The sequence below is a fragment of the Strix uralensis genome, chromosome 1, assembly GCF_047716275.1.
Source record: "Strix uralensis isolate ZFMK-TIS-50842 chromosome 1, bStrUra1, whole genome shotgun sequence".
In the NCBI taxonomy this organism is placed as follows: domain Eukaryota; kingdom Metazoa; phylum Chordata; class Aves; order Strigiformes; family Strigidae; genus Strix; species Strix uralensis.
In genome coordinates this window covers 1,652,552-1,672,327 of record NC_133972.1, presented here as the reverse complement: position 1 = coordinate 1,672,327, position 19,776 = coordinate 1,652,552, and the positions used below count along the sequence as shown (strand labels likewise).

Here is a 19,776-nt window from a genome sequence, read left to right as displayed (position 1 = left end):
AGACCTCAAATCACTTTGAAATTTCAAAACATTTGTTCCTCCAATGACTATTATGTAAACCCAGTGCAGTCTCTCGCCGAGGAATCATCCTCTATGTAGGTCAGGAGAACGAGAGGTGACCTGTATGTAATCTTGCAAGGGACAAAAGCGGATAAAGAAATTGAAGTATATTTTTAATTTTCCTGACTATTTTGTCTCAAGCAGCAACAGATTCTTCCAGATGTAGAGAAAACAGCATTTGCAGATATGTACAAAAGTTTATTTTACAAACAGCAACTACTTTTGAATAACAAAATTGCAAAAACATAGACCAACGTTAGAAAAACAGCTCAGGAGTAATTTTTATCTGAAGAACAATTTAACAGACTTCACTAAGTAAAAATACTCCCCCCACCTTCCCTCCTTGACCATCTAACAGATGGAGTTTCTTTACAGAGCTTTAATTCAAGATATGAAATAGACATTAGTGACATTTCAGCAATTTTGGACAACTACAATTAACTGATTGACCATATTACCTTTTCCTGGCTTTGGAAATAAAAAGTCAACTCAGATCTGAAATATGACAAAGTCCAATTCTGAAACAGCATTTTCTCTAAAAAGTGTTGAATGGCAATGGTTCTATTTGTATATTTTGTTACACCACTAACCCACTAGTTTTATTTTCTCAGTAAGGGAAAAAACAAGTTACTTAAAACTATGAAACTGTAACAACCATTATCTTGAGTTAGCAATGAAATATTTGTTCAGGACTCTGACATGGCTGCTACTGTTAGAAACGTGTCTGGAAATGTATACTGACTTGAGTAATAAATGTACTCAGTGTTAAAAAGCATAAGCAGCTTACAAAATATTGATTCAAAAGGATTATTTGCACACACTTTTTCACTGAACTACAAGAGTAGGAAGGGTGTAAGTCCAGAATTCTGGGTTCTTCTAGAAAGTGAAAAACCTATATGAGAAATTCAGTTTTAGGAAACTGCGTACAAATGTCTTATTCAGCTGTTCACGGACAGAAATGGAGGGCATCATTACAGTCTTCAAACTTCTTTTCATGTTTCAGAAGTGTACCAAAAGCTAATTTTGGATAGCTTAATTCAATCAGAGAGACAGTAGGAATTGACGTCTAAGCAAGAAATTGCTGCTTTTAATTTTCAAAGCTGTTAGGACCTGACGAGATTTAAAGTTTCAATAATTGAAAACATTTGAGAAAATGAAAGCATCTCAAGATATTACAGAAAGCCAGTAATGAAAACTATTATAATACAACAGTACTCATTAGCTCTAATAAAGCTACGTTAGCCTGTTTTTTCACTACAGACCCTACTTTTCAGGTTACATTATGCCATAAAAAAAAAAGTATTTCTTAGTTCACAACTTTCTAAACACTGAAAAACTACAAATTATTTTAAATCAACTCAATTAGAATATTGCAAAGATGACTCAATGCTCTTCAGCTTAAATCTATGGGTTTTTTTGCAAACCATTTACCTGTAACATGGAATCATTTTTGGTATTAAACTTTGAAAGTATTGTCCATGCTTTTTACCAGGCATACCAGTATTTTTGTAGTCGTATCACTTCAACAATACATAGTTCAGTATCTGCAATATCAGTATGTGATATTCCCTATGGCAAAGGGGATACATCTACAGACATTTTATAAAGAAACCATTATGGTTTGATTTTCTCAAAAAATTATCATCGCTTAAGTTTTTTAAAAAGCGTTATTGAACAAACTCATGATATACTCAACAGTTTACAACAATTCAACTTCAAAACGTGTTGAAGTATGCAAAGCACTGTAATATGGATTGAAATGAAGTTCAAAGTGTTTAGAAACTTTCAGACTCTTAAGAACACTGCTGTTTATCACAAAATTCACTTTTAAACGTATAAGTTTAGACAAGTTGGATATTAAGATCAACACTCATTCACCACACTTTTGCTCACTGCTTGTCAGTTTGACAATTCCCATTGTGCATAATCTCACCCTTTTCAGCAGACTTCTGTAATATCACAGTACAGTAAGGATTAAGACAGAGTGGCAGTCTGTTTTTGTCACCTGGCTGTTGTGTATATAATGCAATAATCAACAAATAAGACAGCATGGAACCCATCCTCCAGCCCTAAAAAAAGCATTTTAATAAACTAGAAATGGCAGCTTTTGTAAGAAGTTTTCTTCACAGTTTTATAGTTGATAGCATATATTTAATATTAAACAGGCAGAAAGCCCTAAGGTGTTTATAAACATACTTGAAGACAGTACTGATTGCTGAACCCAGAAAAGTGGTGGCAGCAAATTCACCTAAGTGTCATTCATGGCTTGGAAAATCCCATTCAAGGAAATAAAACTGATTTTTTTTTTTTCTTCCCCCTATTTGGAACAGTAGCATTTGACATAACTGATTTTCTTTTTTTTTTTTTTAATTTTTGAGTTGAGCTCAGTACTTCTCTCCATAAGTACACAGTCAGTCAAGTGAGTTCACTGTTAAATGTTAAAGTTTCAGCTAACTCAGTAAATACCCTTCAACTTCGCTTGTGACACTGTCAAAACAGTTTTTAACATAACACTGAAAAAAATCATTAAATGCAGTTTTCATCATCAAAAGAAACGTTTTCAGCTATATCTGCTGCTTTCACTGGGACTTCGATTGTTAGAGTAACTGCGATCACTTTCACTGTCAGAGCCATAAGATCTATAAAGAAAAGATTAAAATGCCTCAAAATTCTATTTTCAGCTTCAAATTCAAAATTGTATCATGTAAAAAAATTGCCAAGACAGACACACACAAGACAAGAAGAAAACATATAAGAAGTCTTTTACAGGATTGTATTTCATACAAATGAAGTATTCATTAAGGGACACTCAAAATGAAAATAACGATGAACTTTACACGATGAAAATCCTGTGTAACGAGTCAAACTGTGTTTGTAACTACCAAATTTTCTTGCCTTCTCTGATACAGCTATGAAATAATCCAAAATAACTGATTTTGTAAGTGCTAATAGCTGACTGAGAAGTATATCCTAACAAATACAATTTTATATTGTGAGTGTTCCTCAACTAAGATAATTTCACAACCCCCTGCTTTATATATTGCACTTTTTCTTTTGAGGAAGGCTCTTTAAGAATTGGGTCCTGTAACAACAGGAGTGTGTGAGTGTCTGCAAAGTGGAAGTTGTAGATTAAAATGTTTTGGCTTATCCAGAAGAATTCCAAGTTCAGCACCTGGCCAAACATCAAGATAGAGTCCAGATGGTTTCAAACAAGCCACAGGACATACTCAAATTACAGAGAATAAACTTTTCTTAGAGATTTTCCAGTCTCGTGCCTGTAAGGAAAGCTTTCTAAAATCAAAGATGGGCATATCCTAACCCAACATTGTTTCTCTGAAGCTTCCCAACATACTGAAACAATGATTTTGCAAGTCTTATTTCCACACCCTTCGTTAATCTCATTAATTTCCCCTCAAACACAAGATGAAAGTCGTCTTGCTGTCAGAACTAGATGGGGAAATGGGTGAGACCAAGGCTGTTAAAAGTTGGTTCAAAGTTGTGAAAAACGAGAATGAGGACAGCAGAGGATGAAAATTTACAGCAGTCTTAGAGATCTGCCTGATTTACCAGTGACTAACATGGGACAAACCAAATCATCAATGACATCCACTCTCTCTCTCTATCCTGTTCCATTTCTGATCTTCGGGAAATGCGCTCACTTACACCTGTATAATTCCCCTCGACTCAGCAGAATATGATTTATCCTAAATTCATCAGCAGCATACTGGATTTGCAGGTCTTCTATGTTCCATAAAGTTAAAAATTCATTCTGGATAGCACTGCAATTTTTAATTTCCCTTCCAGATTTTTTTTTTTAAATCCACTTCTGCAGTCTAACCAAAAAGAATTTACCATCTAATGGAATTCTTTGCACACCAGGTGGCTTTTAATCCATAACAGGGCACTCTATTTACATCTTGAGAGCTAGTTCATTGTCGTTTTTAAGAAACGTTTACAATTATTAAAAAAACCCAAAATGTGCTTATTTTGAATGCATACACACAATGAACTGGAGACTTCTCAAATCTTTCTTACCCTAGTTTCTACTCCATCCACAAATTTAGTATGTCAGAAATTCCCATTTCCTCACTCACACACGTGCTCTAATTTTAATTATTACTTCTGGTAATAATGTATTTTTTTATGCTTGGGGGAAGAAAACATTAGCCTTCAGGACCATCGTATGTATTTAGCAAACTCTTTTGCACAAATACAGTGTCAAAGTCATGCTAGCAAAAACGTACCTGGATCGCCTATCATAACTTCTAGATCTTCGATAGCTGTCACTCCTTTTACTTCTACTTCGACTTCTGCTATAGTAACTATCATATGTGTATGACCTACTTTAAGGGAAAAGAAAGTAATTGTAAATTTACAATTTCTTGTCTAAAATGCTGTTTATTTTAAATGTACGTTTTAAACACATTTATATACAGAGATGAGTGGCTAGGCAGAAATTACTTTTGAATGATGTGGCAAACAGTAACTCTACATTTTATAAAAGTTTAAATACAAGAACAAGTGTCATGGTTTAACCCCAGCCAGCAACTAAGTATCACACAGCCACTTGCTCACTCCTCCCCCCTCCCAGTGGGATGGGGAGGAGAATTAAAAAAACCAAAGAGTAAAAAGAGAGAAAGAAATAAAACCCAGGAAGAGACAAGTGATGCATAATGCAATTGCTCACCACCCGGTGAGCCAGCAGCGATCTGCCTCCCAGCGAACCACCCCCAGTTTGTATACTGGGCATGACATCCTATGGTATGGAGTAGCCCTTTGGCTAGCTCGGGTCAGCTGTCCTGGCCACGCTCCCTCGCAGCTTCCTGTGCACCCGCTCGCTGGCAGAGCACGGAATACTGAAAAATCCTGCACTTAGGGTAAGCACTGCTTAGCAATGCTGGAACATCAGTGTGTTATCAATGTGATTCTCACACTGAATCCAAAACACAGCACTGTACCAGCTGCTAGGAAGAAAATTAATTCAATCCCAGCCGAAACCAGGATAAGAGGTATCTTCAAAACAACTGTAAAAATCTCTCATTTATTACCCTAGAAAAGATTTACTAAGCATTTTAAAAGTTTTGTGTTTTCTCTACAAATTGCAGATGCAGTAAAAATCTCGTTTGCTAATACTTCTGAAAACAAGAAATGAAGTGATTCCATTTATAACTCAATTTTATTTTAACAATAAAGGGAAATGTGTTCAGTATTACTTATCTCGTATCATCACCTATAACCATAATGTCAGGATGATTTGGTTATTTTCAGCTTTTAAGTGTTTTATGTTGATTTAGCTTTGATTCAACTTGCTATCGTGATAGTATATTTTTAAATACTATAGAGGGGTATTCTTATACTGAGATATTTTTATAATAAGTACATTTATTGCAGAGTTTGTATAAAACTATACTCCATACCTGGATCGACTGTGATGACCATAGGAACTACTTCTGGATCTACTTCTACTATAGGTCCGACTGACAAAAACAGAGACATTTGAAGTTAATCAGAATCAAGTGCTGAAGAGAGCGTGGGGAGAGGGGAACGAAAGGAGAGGAACATGATTTGCTCAGAATTCCTTATCCATACTACCAAACATTAAACAAAATTATTTTCAGTAACAGGAAATTTTGAAATCTGACTATTCAAGCTTGCACATTTCAAGTAGATACTTCAGACTGCAGTACGCAGAGCTAAGCACATTTCCAACTCGCTCAGAGACTGAAGCATCGTACTGCTATGCCTAATTTACTGGTTTTGTGATATACCCCAACACTACCTCCAGTCAGAGACACTTACCTACGACTCTTGTAACTGTGGTAAGAACTACTTCGACTTCTTGACCGATCTCTACTATACCATCCTCTGCTTCGGCTTCTTGTATAGCTTCTTGACCTACAATCAATGAACAACTTTGGAAAGCACGTAACAGAATACAACTGAAGGGCAGCAGAAAACAGGAAGCATTATAAAGCTTTATCTTTTAAGCTAAATATTTATTCCACACTTGCTAAATGATACAGTGCCGTTTAAAAGGAAAACATGAGTTGAAAAACACGCCTTAAAAATATCAGAACTTTCAAGTTAACACGGTAGGCTGTGGGACTAGCACACACTTCTTACCTATATGAATATGTAGAACTTCGGGACCGACTCCTTGAGTGACTGTAGGATATGGACCTTGTTCGGTGTCTGGATTTAGATTCAGATTTACTTCGTGACCTGCTGAGACTCCTGGACAGGCTATTGTCATCTCTACTTGGAGATTCTTCCTCACTGGAACTTTCTTGGTTCCTTGGCCTTCGATTTAGCCGTGCTGTTTTTCTAACTTCATCAAACAGAGACCCAGGCCTTACTTTATTTTTAGCTTTTATTTCAATTCTTAAACCTGCTGGTTTAGGCTCCGGTGCTAAAGCTACATTCTTAACTTCTGCAGCAGTACTAATTGGTGCTGGCTGTAAGTTACCAACACCTTGCAAAGGCTTCCATTTATTATCTATCATACCACTTTGTGTATTTTCAGTAATTTCACTTTTTAGATTACAGTCTTTAGCACTGGGCACAGGGACAGAGTTATTTTCTTGCCTTCCTGTTTCTTTTTCTTCTTTAACATTAATAAAGTCTATAATATTGTTTCCTAGCTTGACAGCATCTTGTTCAGGCATTTCAACGTGTAAACCTTCATTTATACTAGCACTTAAAGCCTGAGGTTTAGTAGTGAGAATAACAGGAGACAAAATATCCACATCAACCTTTCCTGGTGAGTTACGATCTGGAGTACAAATCTCCATGCTGTCATCTGTCTGAATAACATCTTCCAATCCGTTCTGGTTACTTTCCTCAACTTGTTTAATCTCATCCTTGCACGTGGTCACATTTATTCCTGAGTTTAAAGCACTGGTTGAAGCATCTGTTTCAATGCTATCTTTATTAATGTTACTGCCATCTGGTGAGGCATCACATGTAGCGTTTCTACCTAAAAGGTTTTCATCTGCACAACTCTTTTCACCATTTCCCATTTTGTCTTTGACTATTTCATCCTTTTCATAAACTTGGTTTTTATCCTTTATGTCCCCGGTAAGCTGGTTTTCTTTTTTATCATCCTCAGTACCCAGCTTTTCATTTACCTCATCATCATCTTCTTCACCAAACTCCAGCGGGGGCTGCCAATGAAACATTTCTTTTCTTTTCTGAACTTTGTGTTTCTTCTCCTTTTTCCCTTTTGACTTTTCTTTTGCTTTTTTTGAATGTGATTTTTTAAGAGGTTTCTTTGATCCATGTTTGTGTTTCTTTGCCTTTCCTCTAATGTTTGTTGAGCTAGAACAAGAACTCTCAGACTCAGAAGTTGACAACTGTTTGCTTGTCTTCCACGTACAATCAGAATCCAGAAAGCCTTCTGAAGAATTTGATTGTTTTTTTATCCTTTTGGTAACGCTAAGTTCTGTATCAGATCCTGATGTGGCCTCTCCTTCTTCTTTACTAGAGGAGGGTCTGGAATCTCCTCTATTATGCCTTGCATCCCCTCTTTCAGAATTTGATTCAGAGTCCCATTTACTACCTGAATAGGATTTTCGTTTAGTTTTTGCACCACCTCTAGGCTGCTCAGGAGATTTCTCCTTAGCTGCTTTCTTTTTAGCATGATCAGAATCCCCTTCACATTTGGATTTCCCCCCCCTCCTCTCAGAACTTAAGCTATTTTTATCCTGTTTCTGAGTATCTTCTTCTAATTGAAAACGGTCTTCTTTTTCTTGGACTGCTTTCATTTTGGCAGAACACTCACTGTCAGTAGAGAAGTCTGAAGATGATAAACTGTCGCTCTCTTTCAATCCTTGAGAAGACTCATCATAGTCTTTTGTACACTTATAAGGGAGAGTACTTTCAGAGCTTGTTTCTTGCCTCGGTTTAAGAGACCGAGCGTTCTGACCACTTGATGCGGATTTTCTTTTGTTTCTGTGTCTATCATCATCACTAAGGGAATAATAAGATGTTGACTCACTATAACCTGACCTGTCACTGTGGTACTTACTTGGTAATGGTGACCTGCCAGAAGAATGAGATTTTGTCCTACAGCTAGATGGACTTCTAGATCTCGTATAAGATCTTGAGTATGACCTACTTTGAGAGGACCTGCTTCTTGATCTCAGCCAACTATCTGAGCTTCTGTCACTACGATATTTGGAATAGCCGCTTCGATCGCTATCTGAACTTTGTCGCTTACAGTACGAGGAAGAAGTGTTAGCCTCTTTAACGACTACTAAATTGTAATTAGTTTGTGTGGGTATTAAATGGGTTGCTTTAGCTTTCATTTCTTGAATTCGCTCATAAGATGGCTTCCATGGTTTCTGTCCAGGTTTCCACCTTGAAGGCGGTGGACTATCACTTAAGGGAATAACAGGGAGGTTTTCTGGGACAACTGGTGGTACAACAACCTTATCACTCGGGAGTATAACTGCTCTTACAGGATCAGAAGTCTTGTTCAACTTGTTTTCATTTAATCGTGCTGAAATATTTCGTGGAGAATTGGAAACTGTCTTTTGATGCCTAGGGTTAGAACTTGACCTTGACCTACTTCGAGAACGCGATGATTTAGAGGCTGATCTTGATCTAGAACTTCTTCGGGAATAAGATCTTGATTTAGACCTAGATCTGGATCTAGACCTGGACCTGTAGTATGATCGAGTCCCTCTGCTTGATAAAGTTGATGAGCTTTGGTCCTCCTTATCAGATTTAGACCAGTCTCTTCTGGATGAATGCCTAGAAGACAATGAAGAAGAACGAGATTTCCTCTCACGATCACATGACGACTTTGCCCTCCTGAAGAAGGAATGAGAGGATTCTACATCTGATGAGGCTGATGTTTTCTTTTTTTTTGTTTGCTTGTGCTTCTTGAAATGCTTCTGCTTTTTAGATTTCTTTTTATGTTTCACCTTCTTTTTCTCTTTTCTGTGTTTTTTGTGATGGCTAGAATATCTCACAGTACTTAGATCGGAATAACCGTTATGTGACCAAGATCTTGATCTCCGGGATGCACTTCTTTCATCCCATCTGCTTGTACATGGGTCACTCAACCTAGAAAAACAAAGCACTAAGTGAAAATACTTTAAAAACTTCAGATAAACTAAGTATTTTCCCCACCTCCAAGTTTTAAAAAAATTCACACTCCCCCTGACACACACCCCCTTTACTACCAGACAACTGTGTTTTGACTGAGCTTGTTACACTCTTTTTAAGATATAGAATTACATTACTATCAGGAGAGCTACTTCTCTAAGAAATGAATCAGCCAACATCAGCAAGTTTTGCATATTGTAGAACCTGTGTAAAGAGATTTCATGTTTTAACTACTCTAGTCCACAGGACTTTGACCTCTACAAATATCGGATTCTTAAACCACGTTTAAATACAAACTTTAAATCATAATCTATTTAGTTCTTTTTATATACTGAGTGCGTTCAGTTTACTGCTGTACCAGCTAAAAGACTACTATCAGAAACATTCACAATTACTCAGTAATGATTATATTTGATATCCTTAAGTTTTTCTTTTGAGGTTTATCTATCAGAATTTGATAGCAGCTCATATTTAGTATCAAGTCATCAGAAATTCCGGAGAGCTGGCTTCCATCAGTTTGCAATTGCAGAAGGAACATACAGCTAAAACAATATAGGATTGGTGGATTCAATTGTCTTATTTGGTAACCGAAGAAACCATATAACCAAGGTTGAGGCTAAAGGAAATCTGACATGACTGGCTTTATGGAAAGCAACAGGAAACTGGACAGGTCTATTAATTACTTCTTAAATAAATATCCAAGATGGCACCATCAGAAACAACTCTTCTGACACTGTTCATCTGGTGTCACGTTAGCAAAGTAGAAAGGTTTTAAGAAAATTTTCCACTCTGATTTTTGGAATTTAAATGGAGATACATTTTTTTATTCAGACATGAACGGCATGGTACATCTACACAATCTATTCAAGCTTGTGTGAAAAAGCCAGACATTTTAAATTTGTGGTTAGGATCTTACTTATCGCCTTTACTCCACTTTTCTCCACTAGGTGGTCTGTACGTTCGTAATCGCTGCATTTCCTCTTTCCAGTGAGGAGGGGTCTCACTGCTCCCATCATCATCAGATTCAGAACAAGATCGTGATCGAGGTGGTGTGTGATATCGCTATGAAAACAAAGACAGATGCATAACACATTTTTCTTTAAAAGAGACTGAATAATATAGAAAAGATACGGTGCCTCTTACACAGATTTTAGATGCATCTTTGTAACACAAGTCAGATAACATTACCCACACAAAGTCCATGAAGAAAACAAACTCTAGATTTCCTGCCAAAAATACCCACTTTTGGTATGCATATACCCTGCACGTGAGACTGGATTACATAGCTAACTGTATCTTTACCTACTCCGAGAGCATTTCACAAAGTTTGAGAGGGGCCAGCAGCTAATCCATTTTTTTGAAAATGTAAAAGGAAGACTCGAGGAAGTGGTCATGGATCCCCTTTAGGTAACACACTTTGGAATAACACAATTACTGCAGATAACCAACTTTTTTTTTCAGGATACTAAAGCACAGCTGTTTCACTTCAGTTAGCAGACACTTAACTGTATGAGTAAAGACAAGCCCTATTTCAAAAGCTACTGCTGTTCAGCTCTTCAGAAATAGGAATCCAGTTTAAGACACCTTTCAAGCAAAAAAAACCCACCCTTCACAAAAGTGTAATGAAGCTTAATACTTAAAAACTTGTGCTTAGGCACAGCATTTAAGTAGGCAATAAGAGCTACTTGTGCAGCAGAGAAAAAAAAACCTCTAATATTGCTAAGTCATTATTTTCCATTACCCAGCTGGATACACACTTAGGTAAATTTTGTGAGGAAATTAGATGCTCCTTGACTCAAAGGTTTACTCAATTATTTTGAGCCACTTATAAAAGCAAGCGATATGTGAAAACATCAAAAAAAAAATTGCCCCCCAGAATAAAACCAGAAAGATACATGTATTGGTTTATTCAGTTAATTGCAGGCAGAAGTCTTTAAGACATCCGGATTATACAAAAATATAAAGATAACCTGCCATAAAGATTTGGAGCTTCCCTATCCTTTGAGCTGAAGCAGTGACTACTTAAAAAAAATTTTTTTACAGATGGAATGGCATTTAATAGGTTGCGAAGGTTTCACGGACCTCCCTAATTCTCTCACATTATACTTAGGAGTCTCTCAGAACCTAAGAGGATTCAAAACTAAACAAGCATTTTGAAAAACATCAAACAAGCTTGCCCTGGACAGAAACAGTTGCTAATCAGACTATTAAGAGATTGCAGAAAGATTTGTTTCTCCAACTAATTGCTAGCCCTAAATTATTTCTGATATTACTGCTTCTCAGTCTTAATTTTGCCAACAGGGTGCCAAAATTAGGAAAAACAAGACACAGACACCCAAATCCCTAGCAAAAGCAAATTCCACTCAGCTTTTTTTTTAAATTTACATAAATATTTCAAAACATTCAATTTAAAAGGCTTCCTTTAGTGGCTACCAGAAGTGTCAAATACAAACGAAAGCTGTCAGATGCAGCAGAGACAGCTATTGGATTTAACATCAAGGCTGGCAAACACGGGTCGGTTCTCAGGCGAACCTCAAACACTACAATACCTTGGTCGACGCTACGGCCATCTAAACTGTTCATTTTGTGGCTTAAAATAATTGCATCATGGGGATCAGTAGAAAAGTACTTCTCAAATCCAGTGGCTATCACATAAGAAAATCATGCTCAGAGGAGTCTCAGTTAAGACTATTCTAACGAAAAGTGTCTTCAGCTATACAGAGCTTGATATCTATATAGAAACTGGTTTGGGTTTTTTTTTTTTGAGGACTTCCACTTGCAAAAGAATTCTGGACCAAGCCTTGGTTTGGTTTATGGTTACCCAAATGCTGCCTGCTAAATTATTTTAAAGGGAAAGAATATGCTCAGTCATGGCACGCTACAATTTAAAATATACCAGAATGAAATGCACAATTATAAAAGCTTTTCTTACTTTCTCCCTCTTCTACTGGCTGAAAAACAGTAGAGCTGTGCAGTGTGCTTGGGGCTCTGCACTGTGGGTTATTAGAGGAGAGAGAACTTTTGCTTGAGTACAGCGGAACTAAGGCAAAAGTCCTCAGGATACACCAAAGATCTGAGGTAGAAATCTGCAGGAACAGTTGGCAGTCTTCAGAGAGAAAGGTAATAAAAAAAAAAAAAGACCAAGTCTGCAAATCTGTAAAAATGCTTTACTACCAGCACTGCAAAGTAGTAACTTCTTGTCCCTGCTGTGTCATCTATGAAATTACAGATGATCTCAGCCAACACAGCTGATGTAACCTGACAAAATACATTAAGTAGCTAAAAAAAGGAAACAAAAAGTTGACTTTAAAATGTCAAAAAGCAGAACAAACAATGTGATTCTGCCAAAGTTGCCGACAAAACTGTTGTTTCTCAGCAATGTATGCACAACCATCAGGAGATGCAAATACCAGAACTCAGGAGGACAAGCCATACACATCAGAAAGGGCTGCATACCCTTAGGACACTGTGGAACAGCTCTGTCTACTGTTACATGTTATAGTCCTAATGCTTAACAGAAACAGCAAGGAAATCCCATGAGTGGAGCAGAGTAAAAGCTCTTATCAAGGTCAGACAAGATACTCTGGGTGAGAGGAAAGAAAAAAAAAACAACAATACAAGAATTGTCACATACTATTGTGCCTCTTCCTTTAATTTTTCGTCCAGATTTAGAGACTGATGGTTTCTGGTCAGTCAGAACTGGTGTAGCATCAAGAAGCTTCCTACATAAATTAATAAAAATATGAGCTTACATGGAAAAAACCCAAAAAATTAACTTAGATCAATTTTAAGTTGATCATGCAAAATATTAATCTTACTCATCTATTTTGAGATGGCAGAACTAAGAATTCAGTGAATTCTCCAAGAAATAAAGACATACAGTTCTGCAACAAAAGACAAATCAACACACACTTGTTTTCGACCAAACGTGTAACCTATCTGACCTCTTTATGAGTAAATAAATGCTAACAGAGAACTTGCAAAGTACTCTGGTAAAGTGGTAGGTGGCTTTTCTGAAGAAGTGACTTGTGTTTGGTGCACAGATCACAAAGACAACATGGACAGAAGAGTTTCAGGATCTCAGCAGTTACTCAACCACGACAGTCCACAGGTACTACAGCCTTGCTTCCTTCCTAAGCAAGAGGCAATTCAGCACTCCTTTTTACAGTTTGCATAATATCCTTGAAAGAAGCAGTTACTAAGGCTTTGGAAACATGAGTAAGGTTTCAAAAAAAAGACTTACGGGAGACTATACCATTAACTGAAATAAAAAAACCCAAACTGATTTTAGAGATACCTGGCAATGTAATGTATCAGCTCATCTGAGTCCAAAAGCAAAGAAATTAAATAGAAAAAGAACCTAAGTGCAATTTAGTAGATGTGCAAAACACAAACTGAAAGTAACTGAACTCATTACTTCTGTTCTATCAAAAGGAGTATTTTATCTTATTTTCAAAAATCATAAATAAGTCATACAAATCTGGTTGACTGATTTTGAACCAACGTTTCTTCTTCAGTCTAAGAAAGATGAAAAGTCACCTCTCCCAATCCCAAGTTTCCCTTGCAACCAAACACTGCTGTGGTTTACATTGCAAAATTTCTTCTGGAATTACTCACTTTTTTTTTTTGCATCATCTGTAATTGAGTTTAAGGTCATAACATGCATGATCCGTAACGACCAATGAAACTCACTCATTAGATCTCACTGAAAAATGCTGACACAGGTTGTAAGGAATATTACACAGAAAACTGTAAGAAGGACGATTAAATTACCTCGTTTAGAAATTCTGGCACTACAGCCATCATTTGATGTTAGTACTAGTAATAGAACATTAGTGGGTAAAATTTATGCACAGCTTCCATCAAGTCAATATAATAAGAAAGCTCAGTGTTCCTTACGGTTCAGGTTCTACACTGACAACAGGCACATCTCTTCTTAGCAAGAATCTATTTTCAGGCACTGGGGGAATTTCTTCAGGACGTACCACAGGTTTATCCCTCTTTATGCTAACATCGACTGCTTTTTCTGTTGTATCACTCTTGTCAGAAAGGCTGCTATGGGGAAAAATAAGTTGATAAATAAAAATTAACCCTCAACTGATAAACACCACTTTCCAAAGTGAAATCCAAAACAAGTCCACACAATGTATCAAACTAAGGTCACTTAACAACCAAACCATGTTTCATTAACATCCATTTCAGGCTAAAGGAAGAATGGTGCACTCTTAGTGGAAAGAAGGCTCAGTTCTCGCTTTACAGCAAATAATTTTGCCTTTAATTTGCCATTTGTTAAGAACTATTTTAAAAATATAATCAAAGATATATGAAAGATCTATTACTTGCCTAATGTCTCACTTAAACACAGGTATACTGAGTTTAACATGCTGAGACTCATTTCAAAGTCACTCTAGCTTCTATCTGCAAAGATCTCGAAGTCTTTCATGGAAAAAATCTACTCAAGCTCAGCTTTAGGGCTTTTCTTGTTTGGTTAGTTGGCTTGCTTTGTTTATAAAATCAAGCACCAAAATCCTAATTTAAATAAAAGCATTTTCATATTCATTGCTTGACGATTTCATGAACACAAAGTAGAATTTTTCAAATTTCTCTGAAATTCTTTAATTTAAGAGACTAGTCACCGTCTTTGGTTTGAGGTTCGCTTGCACTTTGGATCCTCTTTCTTTCTCTCTTCCTTTCTTCGTTTTCTTGATTGTTTGGTTTTAACTCTTCTTTTACGCTTTCTTCTTCTGCTTCTTTCATTGTCAGCTTCACTTTCAGATGAAGTTTCTGAAGAGCTTGACACACTGGAGGAGGATTCTGAAGCTTCTGAGTCAGAACACACTTTTTTCTTCTTCTCCAAAGCTTAAAACAGATATTTTAAATTTACAGTGTGCACATGTGCATATATACAGCACAAAATATACCATTATATACATGTATAAACACACGTACTGCTTCAGAGGAGCTTAACTTTTTTCACAATGACATGCATTAAAGTACAATAATAAAATGTTGTATAACTGGGTCCAGTCTAAACCCATACCAAAAAAGTGCTACAACTATTTTCCAGCAAAGATAGCTGCAAAAAAAAAAAAAAAAATATTTCAGTTGCTATGAAGTAAATTGTAAGAACTTCCATGCACAACTTCCACCACTTCCATATCACTGCAGAGCCAAAACATTTTTAAATTAATACACAGCAAGTTTGTAACTGAAGTTGAACATTAACTTGTGCCAAGCTAATATAAAGAAAGGCTGAGGAAAAACTGTAATTTTAAGAAGGAGGGTTCCCCCCCCCTTTTCTCCTTTGAAAAATGTATTTTAGGTTGTAACATTGAATTCACACCTTTAGGTTAGAATAGAATACACAGATAAGCAAAGACCATTTATAATTAAAAAAAATGGTTTCTTTAGAAAGCAATGCACACATTACAAAACAACGTTTAAGAAAAAGTTAGTCAAAGCCTCAGTTGTCTATTTCTTATTTCTAAAACTCTGTCATTCTCCCCTTTCTGCATCCTCATACTTTTACGTCATCTATCCTCTTGACTTTCTCTAAAGGCCATAAATAACCACATTATCCTTAAGGAAAGTCAAAAGCGAAGTAGAAAACACAAACTTGTAACACTCCACTACTGTACAGCAACTGTCCAAACATATATTTAACTTATTCCCTATGAATTCTCATGAAAAGGAAAATTATGCTGACTACATATACCACATATATTAACATCACATGGTCTTAAAATGAAGCTTTGGAAACTGCACAAAATTCAACTTCAAGAAAAGCATATGTTTGTCGCCATCTTTCAAACTCAGAAAAATAACTTCTGTTTACTTTTTGAGTATGTCACATTAACCTCAAACATTAATTAAGGAGAAGAGGAAGAAGGCATACATTTTCCAAGGCACAAAGGTTTAGGCCAGAAAACCTTTTCCCTTTCTGTGGCTTCCTCGCCTACACTAAGATTTAAGTTTTAAAGGCTTGTAAGAATTAAGACTCTAGAGATTTACCATAATGATTTTCAGACGTTGACATAATTTTTGTAGTCTTTGAAAACAGTGTCAACTTCAATTAACTTCAGGTACATGTATGCTTACCATCTTTTGCTGATTTTGTAACAAGCACCCCACAGTCAATAACTCGTACATCTGCATAAGGCCTACTTGCAGTATCAGTTTTCAGGTTTTCTATTTGTTCTATTACTTCAAAACCAGAAATAACCAGTCCAAAGACAACATGTACACTGCAGAAATAAAATATTTGAAAAGTACAAACATTTATATACGGCTGTAATTATTTTCCAACAAATTTCAGATTTAAAAAGTCATTCTGAAGTAGAAACATTAGGCTGCACTGACATCATCTGGCTCTTAAAATGCATTAAACTTAAAAATAAGCTTTCTATTACTGTTACATTTATGACAATGCTAATATTTCATGCAACACGAAACAGAGGTCCACCCCAGTTCCATCTGAGACAAATACTTGACGTTACTCTACTCTCTTCTGCATGGGCAGGGTAAACAGATCATCATTTCTAATCCATCCTTCTCTTCTTGAAATTTCGTGCAACAGAGAGACCAAGAGTCCATACATAAAGACGACAGAGAAGCTCAGTTTTCCCCAGAGAAGAAGCATTTATAGGTCTCTATAAACTCAGCATACAAATTCCCACTGGCATTGCAGGGACAGTTCTAATTAAGGAATCCCCAGTTTTGTTCTGCCATACCACATTTCTCTTTCCTCCTTCCGTTTGCCTCATACTTCATAAAAACACACCACAAAAGAAAGTACTATCCAAATATATTCAACTTGACATTTCAACTCACTGATGTATGGACTGAGGGTATCAACCAGTTTTAAAGAAATAATGTTAGGATTTAAGACCTTCCAAGTTTTTGACCAGTTTTAGGAAACAAGTTGCAACTTGAAAGTTTTACAGAACTAAAACTTTTGTTTTCCATCTTGTTCTACTGTATAATCTTTCACAGAATTAGGAATGTTTCCCCATTGTTGTCCACTTTCAACATAACACATGAAGACTTACAACCTTCAAATTTTAGCCATCACTGAAGAAACTGTAAAGGATTCTTACCCATCAAGATGAGGAGCAGGTTTTGTTGTTCTGTTTGACAAACAGCAAGATGGTAAGATGGTAAAAAAAATAATCAGGGGTTCAGATGAAGTAAAAGAGGAGAATGGCACAGAAAAAAAGAAAAGAGGTGAAGGTAAGACAAAAAAAATAGCGAAAAAATCCAGTTACATACATGGAATTAAAAAAACTTCACAGATTATACACACAGGCTTTTTTAAACTTTTACATGAAATTTGTTTGAAGCTTAGCTAACTGTGCATACTTGAATGTTGTACCAAGTATCATTTTATGCATGCAATAAACACTTTTCAAAGAAGTGTATTTAAATACACATTAATATATAACTTACTAACATTGCTAATCAGAGAAGATACAATTTGGCAATAAATATTGGGTTACTAGTGGAATTTAAGTGTTGCTAAAATTGTTGGGTTCTTACATGACAAGGTCACTTTAAAGTCAGTTTATTTAAAAAAAAGAAGAGTTAACATGAGATAGATTCTTTGCTTCCCACCCCCCGGCTTCTTTCTTACCCTGCAGTTACTGGCTTGGCCTCATGACTCAGAGTACAAAGCAATACTACCTTTAACCGTCAAGACTACAGCACTTCAGCTCATAAGCTCACAGGCTTCCCAAAAGCAACAGCAGCACAATGCAAGCAGACATTATATGCTACCCTACAGTTTACTCCCGAGATAAATGCAGACTTCCTCCCTATTTTTCAGCTTCCCACGTTTAGCTGTTTCTAGCCTGAAAGAGAAATGCAGCTGCATTACATTTGTACACTATCCTAAAAGGCATTTGGAGTTACGCCAAATTTCTGAGTTGACTTCAAATTGGAATATTCAAGGCTGTGCATATACAATTATGTGTTAAGATGCACCTTTTTGATGACAACGCTATGACCTGGTATTTCTCTGTATCCTTTTCCAAAAAATAAAGGAAATTACTTCTACAAGTAAGCCTGCATAATGTTGCACAGGGAACCTTGCTATGCAGACAAATTCAGCAAGGTACATCAGAACTTACATTAATCTTGTATATTGGGGAAGAAAAAAAAAATAGAAGTCAAGATAATTTGCATTTGACATTATTTTAATATTTGAAAACATTCTTCCTCTCTCCTCCCCAGGCACTATTTTGCCTTTCTAGCGTTGTTCCAGTGAACTCCCCTCTCTCAAAATAAATAATCAATCAATCACAGATGCTTTTTCTAAATTTACGATTAAGATGGATGTGGTACAATGAAGTCAGTTTTTCACTGCTATAATAAAATACTACTTTTTAAGCACAGGTCTTCACTCAGGTTTTGAACTCAGAACACTGCAGTGCTGGAACACATGCCAAAAGATGGAACTATGAATCAGGAGTGTTTACACTCTTGATTTTTTTTAAGCTCCAAATGCCAACTGACCTTCCACTTCTGTAATCCTAGAATAATACAGAAAACTTCTTTGGTTTAACAGAGGGAAAGAAATGCTATCAAGACAACAATTTCTCAACAGTAGGGGGTGTTCTTTCTTTTTCCCTTGCTAATACAGCATATTTCTACAAACAGAAAAATTCTTACAGCTTTTGAAGTTCTATGAGCAAAAGGTAACTGCATTAACAACCTGCTGTTAAGTAAACAGTTTAAGCGGGCTTAATTATAAAGCTGAGTTCAAGCAGTGAAAAAATAAAGAGTGGGTTACTTCCATGAAACAATAAACAAAACTTAGTGCTCAGAATTAGCTATAAACAGCAATAGGTTCAAACACACTTGATCTGAATGCTGTAGTAATGTTCTCCTGCCATGCTGCAGCAGCACTTGAAGACCAATTAAGTAAATTACCTAAGCATGTACTTTCTTTAGTCCTCAATAAGCAAATAAAGGGATAGTTGGTACATTAAAACTCATGTAGAGGTTTCTTCCATTACAGTTGGAATTTGATAGATAAAATGGATAGGATTCTTCTCATTTACTTGTTCATGAAGTGAAAACACAAGGAAAAGCATTATCCAAAAAGAAAGCTTTTTAATTGCAGGACGAGGAGTTAGGTGACTTACCAGGCTTCCTATGGGAAGCAGAAACCCAACTCCTCCTTGTGCTTTTGAAAGTTTTCTCATCTCAGTGTTAGGGTTGTTACCTGACATTTATTCTGCAAACATGCGCTTTAAAAGACCACATCAAAGTTTTCTGCATATGTTCTGCCTTTCAATCCTTGAACATTCGCTTTGGCTTCAAAACTGAATCAGGAGAAAACCTACCTACTGCCCTCACACTATAGAATCCTAGAGTCACGATGAGCTCCTCCCCCAAAATACTATTTTATTATAACATTTCTATGCAGTTCTTTTATAAATTTAAAACATTCAAAATCTGCCTTATAATATGTACTATATTATCCAAGTCATTTACAGAAGGACAAATACCTTTCTTCACTCAAGTTTAAAGTAAATTGGTTATAGATACTGCTGAATAGAAAAGCATCTTTTCGACAAAAGTATGTTATCACCCCCACCCCCCCCC

At 36.3% G+C, this 19,776-nt stretch overlaps 1 protein-coding gene across 11 annotated transcripts in view; it reads right to left on the bottom strand.

Moving 5' to 3' along the window:
- Positions 1-237: 237 nt before the first annotated feature.
- NKTR (natural killer cell triggering receptor) overlaps positions 238-19,776 on the bottom strand; it is a 44,744-nt gene continuing 25,205 nt past the window's right edge. For 5 of the 11 annotated variants that reach the window (XM_074862420.1, XM_074862795.1, XM_074862890.1 and 2 more), the window contains 11 exons: positions 17,268-17,297; positions 16,270-16,415; positions 14,808-15,030; positions 14,071-14,226; positions 12,806-12,893; positions 10,088-10,233; positions 6,184-9,129; positions 5,860-5,955; positions 5,478-5,537; positions 4,305-4,403; positions 238-2,699 (listed from right to left, as the gene is read on the bottom strand). In XM_074862420.1, the coding sequence (XP_074718521.1) occupies positions 2,621-2,699; positions 4,305-4,403; positions 5,478-5,537; positions 5,860-5,955; positions 6,184-9,129; positions 10,088-10,233; positions 12,806-12,893; positions 14,071-14,226; positions 14,808-15,030; positions 16,270-16,415; positions 17,268-17,297 (4,069 nt within the window). In that variant the 3' untranslated portion in view covers positions 238-2,620. Of the gene's footprint in view, positions 2,700-4,304; positions 4,404-5,477; positions 5,538-5,859; positions 5,956-6,183; positions 9,130-10,087; positions 10,234-12,805; positions 12,894-14,070; positions 14,227-14,807; positions 15,031-16,269; positions 16,416-17,267; positions 19,750-19,776 lie in introns of those variants that run through there. The other 6 variants (XM_074862608.1, XM_074862515.1, XM_074862705.1 and 3 more) reach the window with 6 other exon arrangements.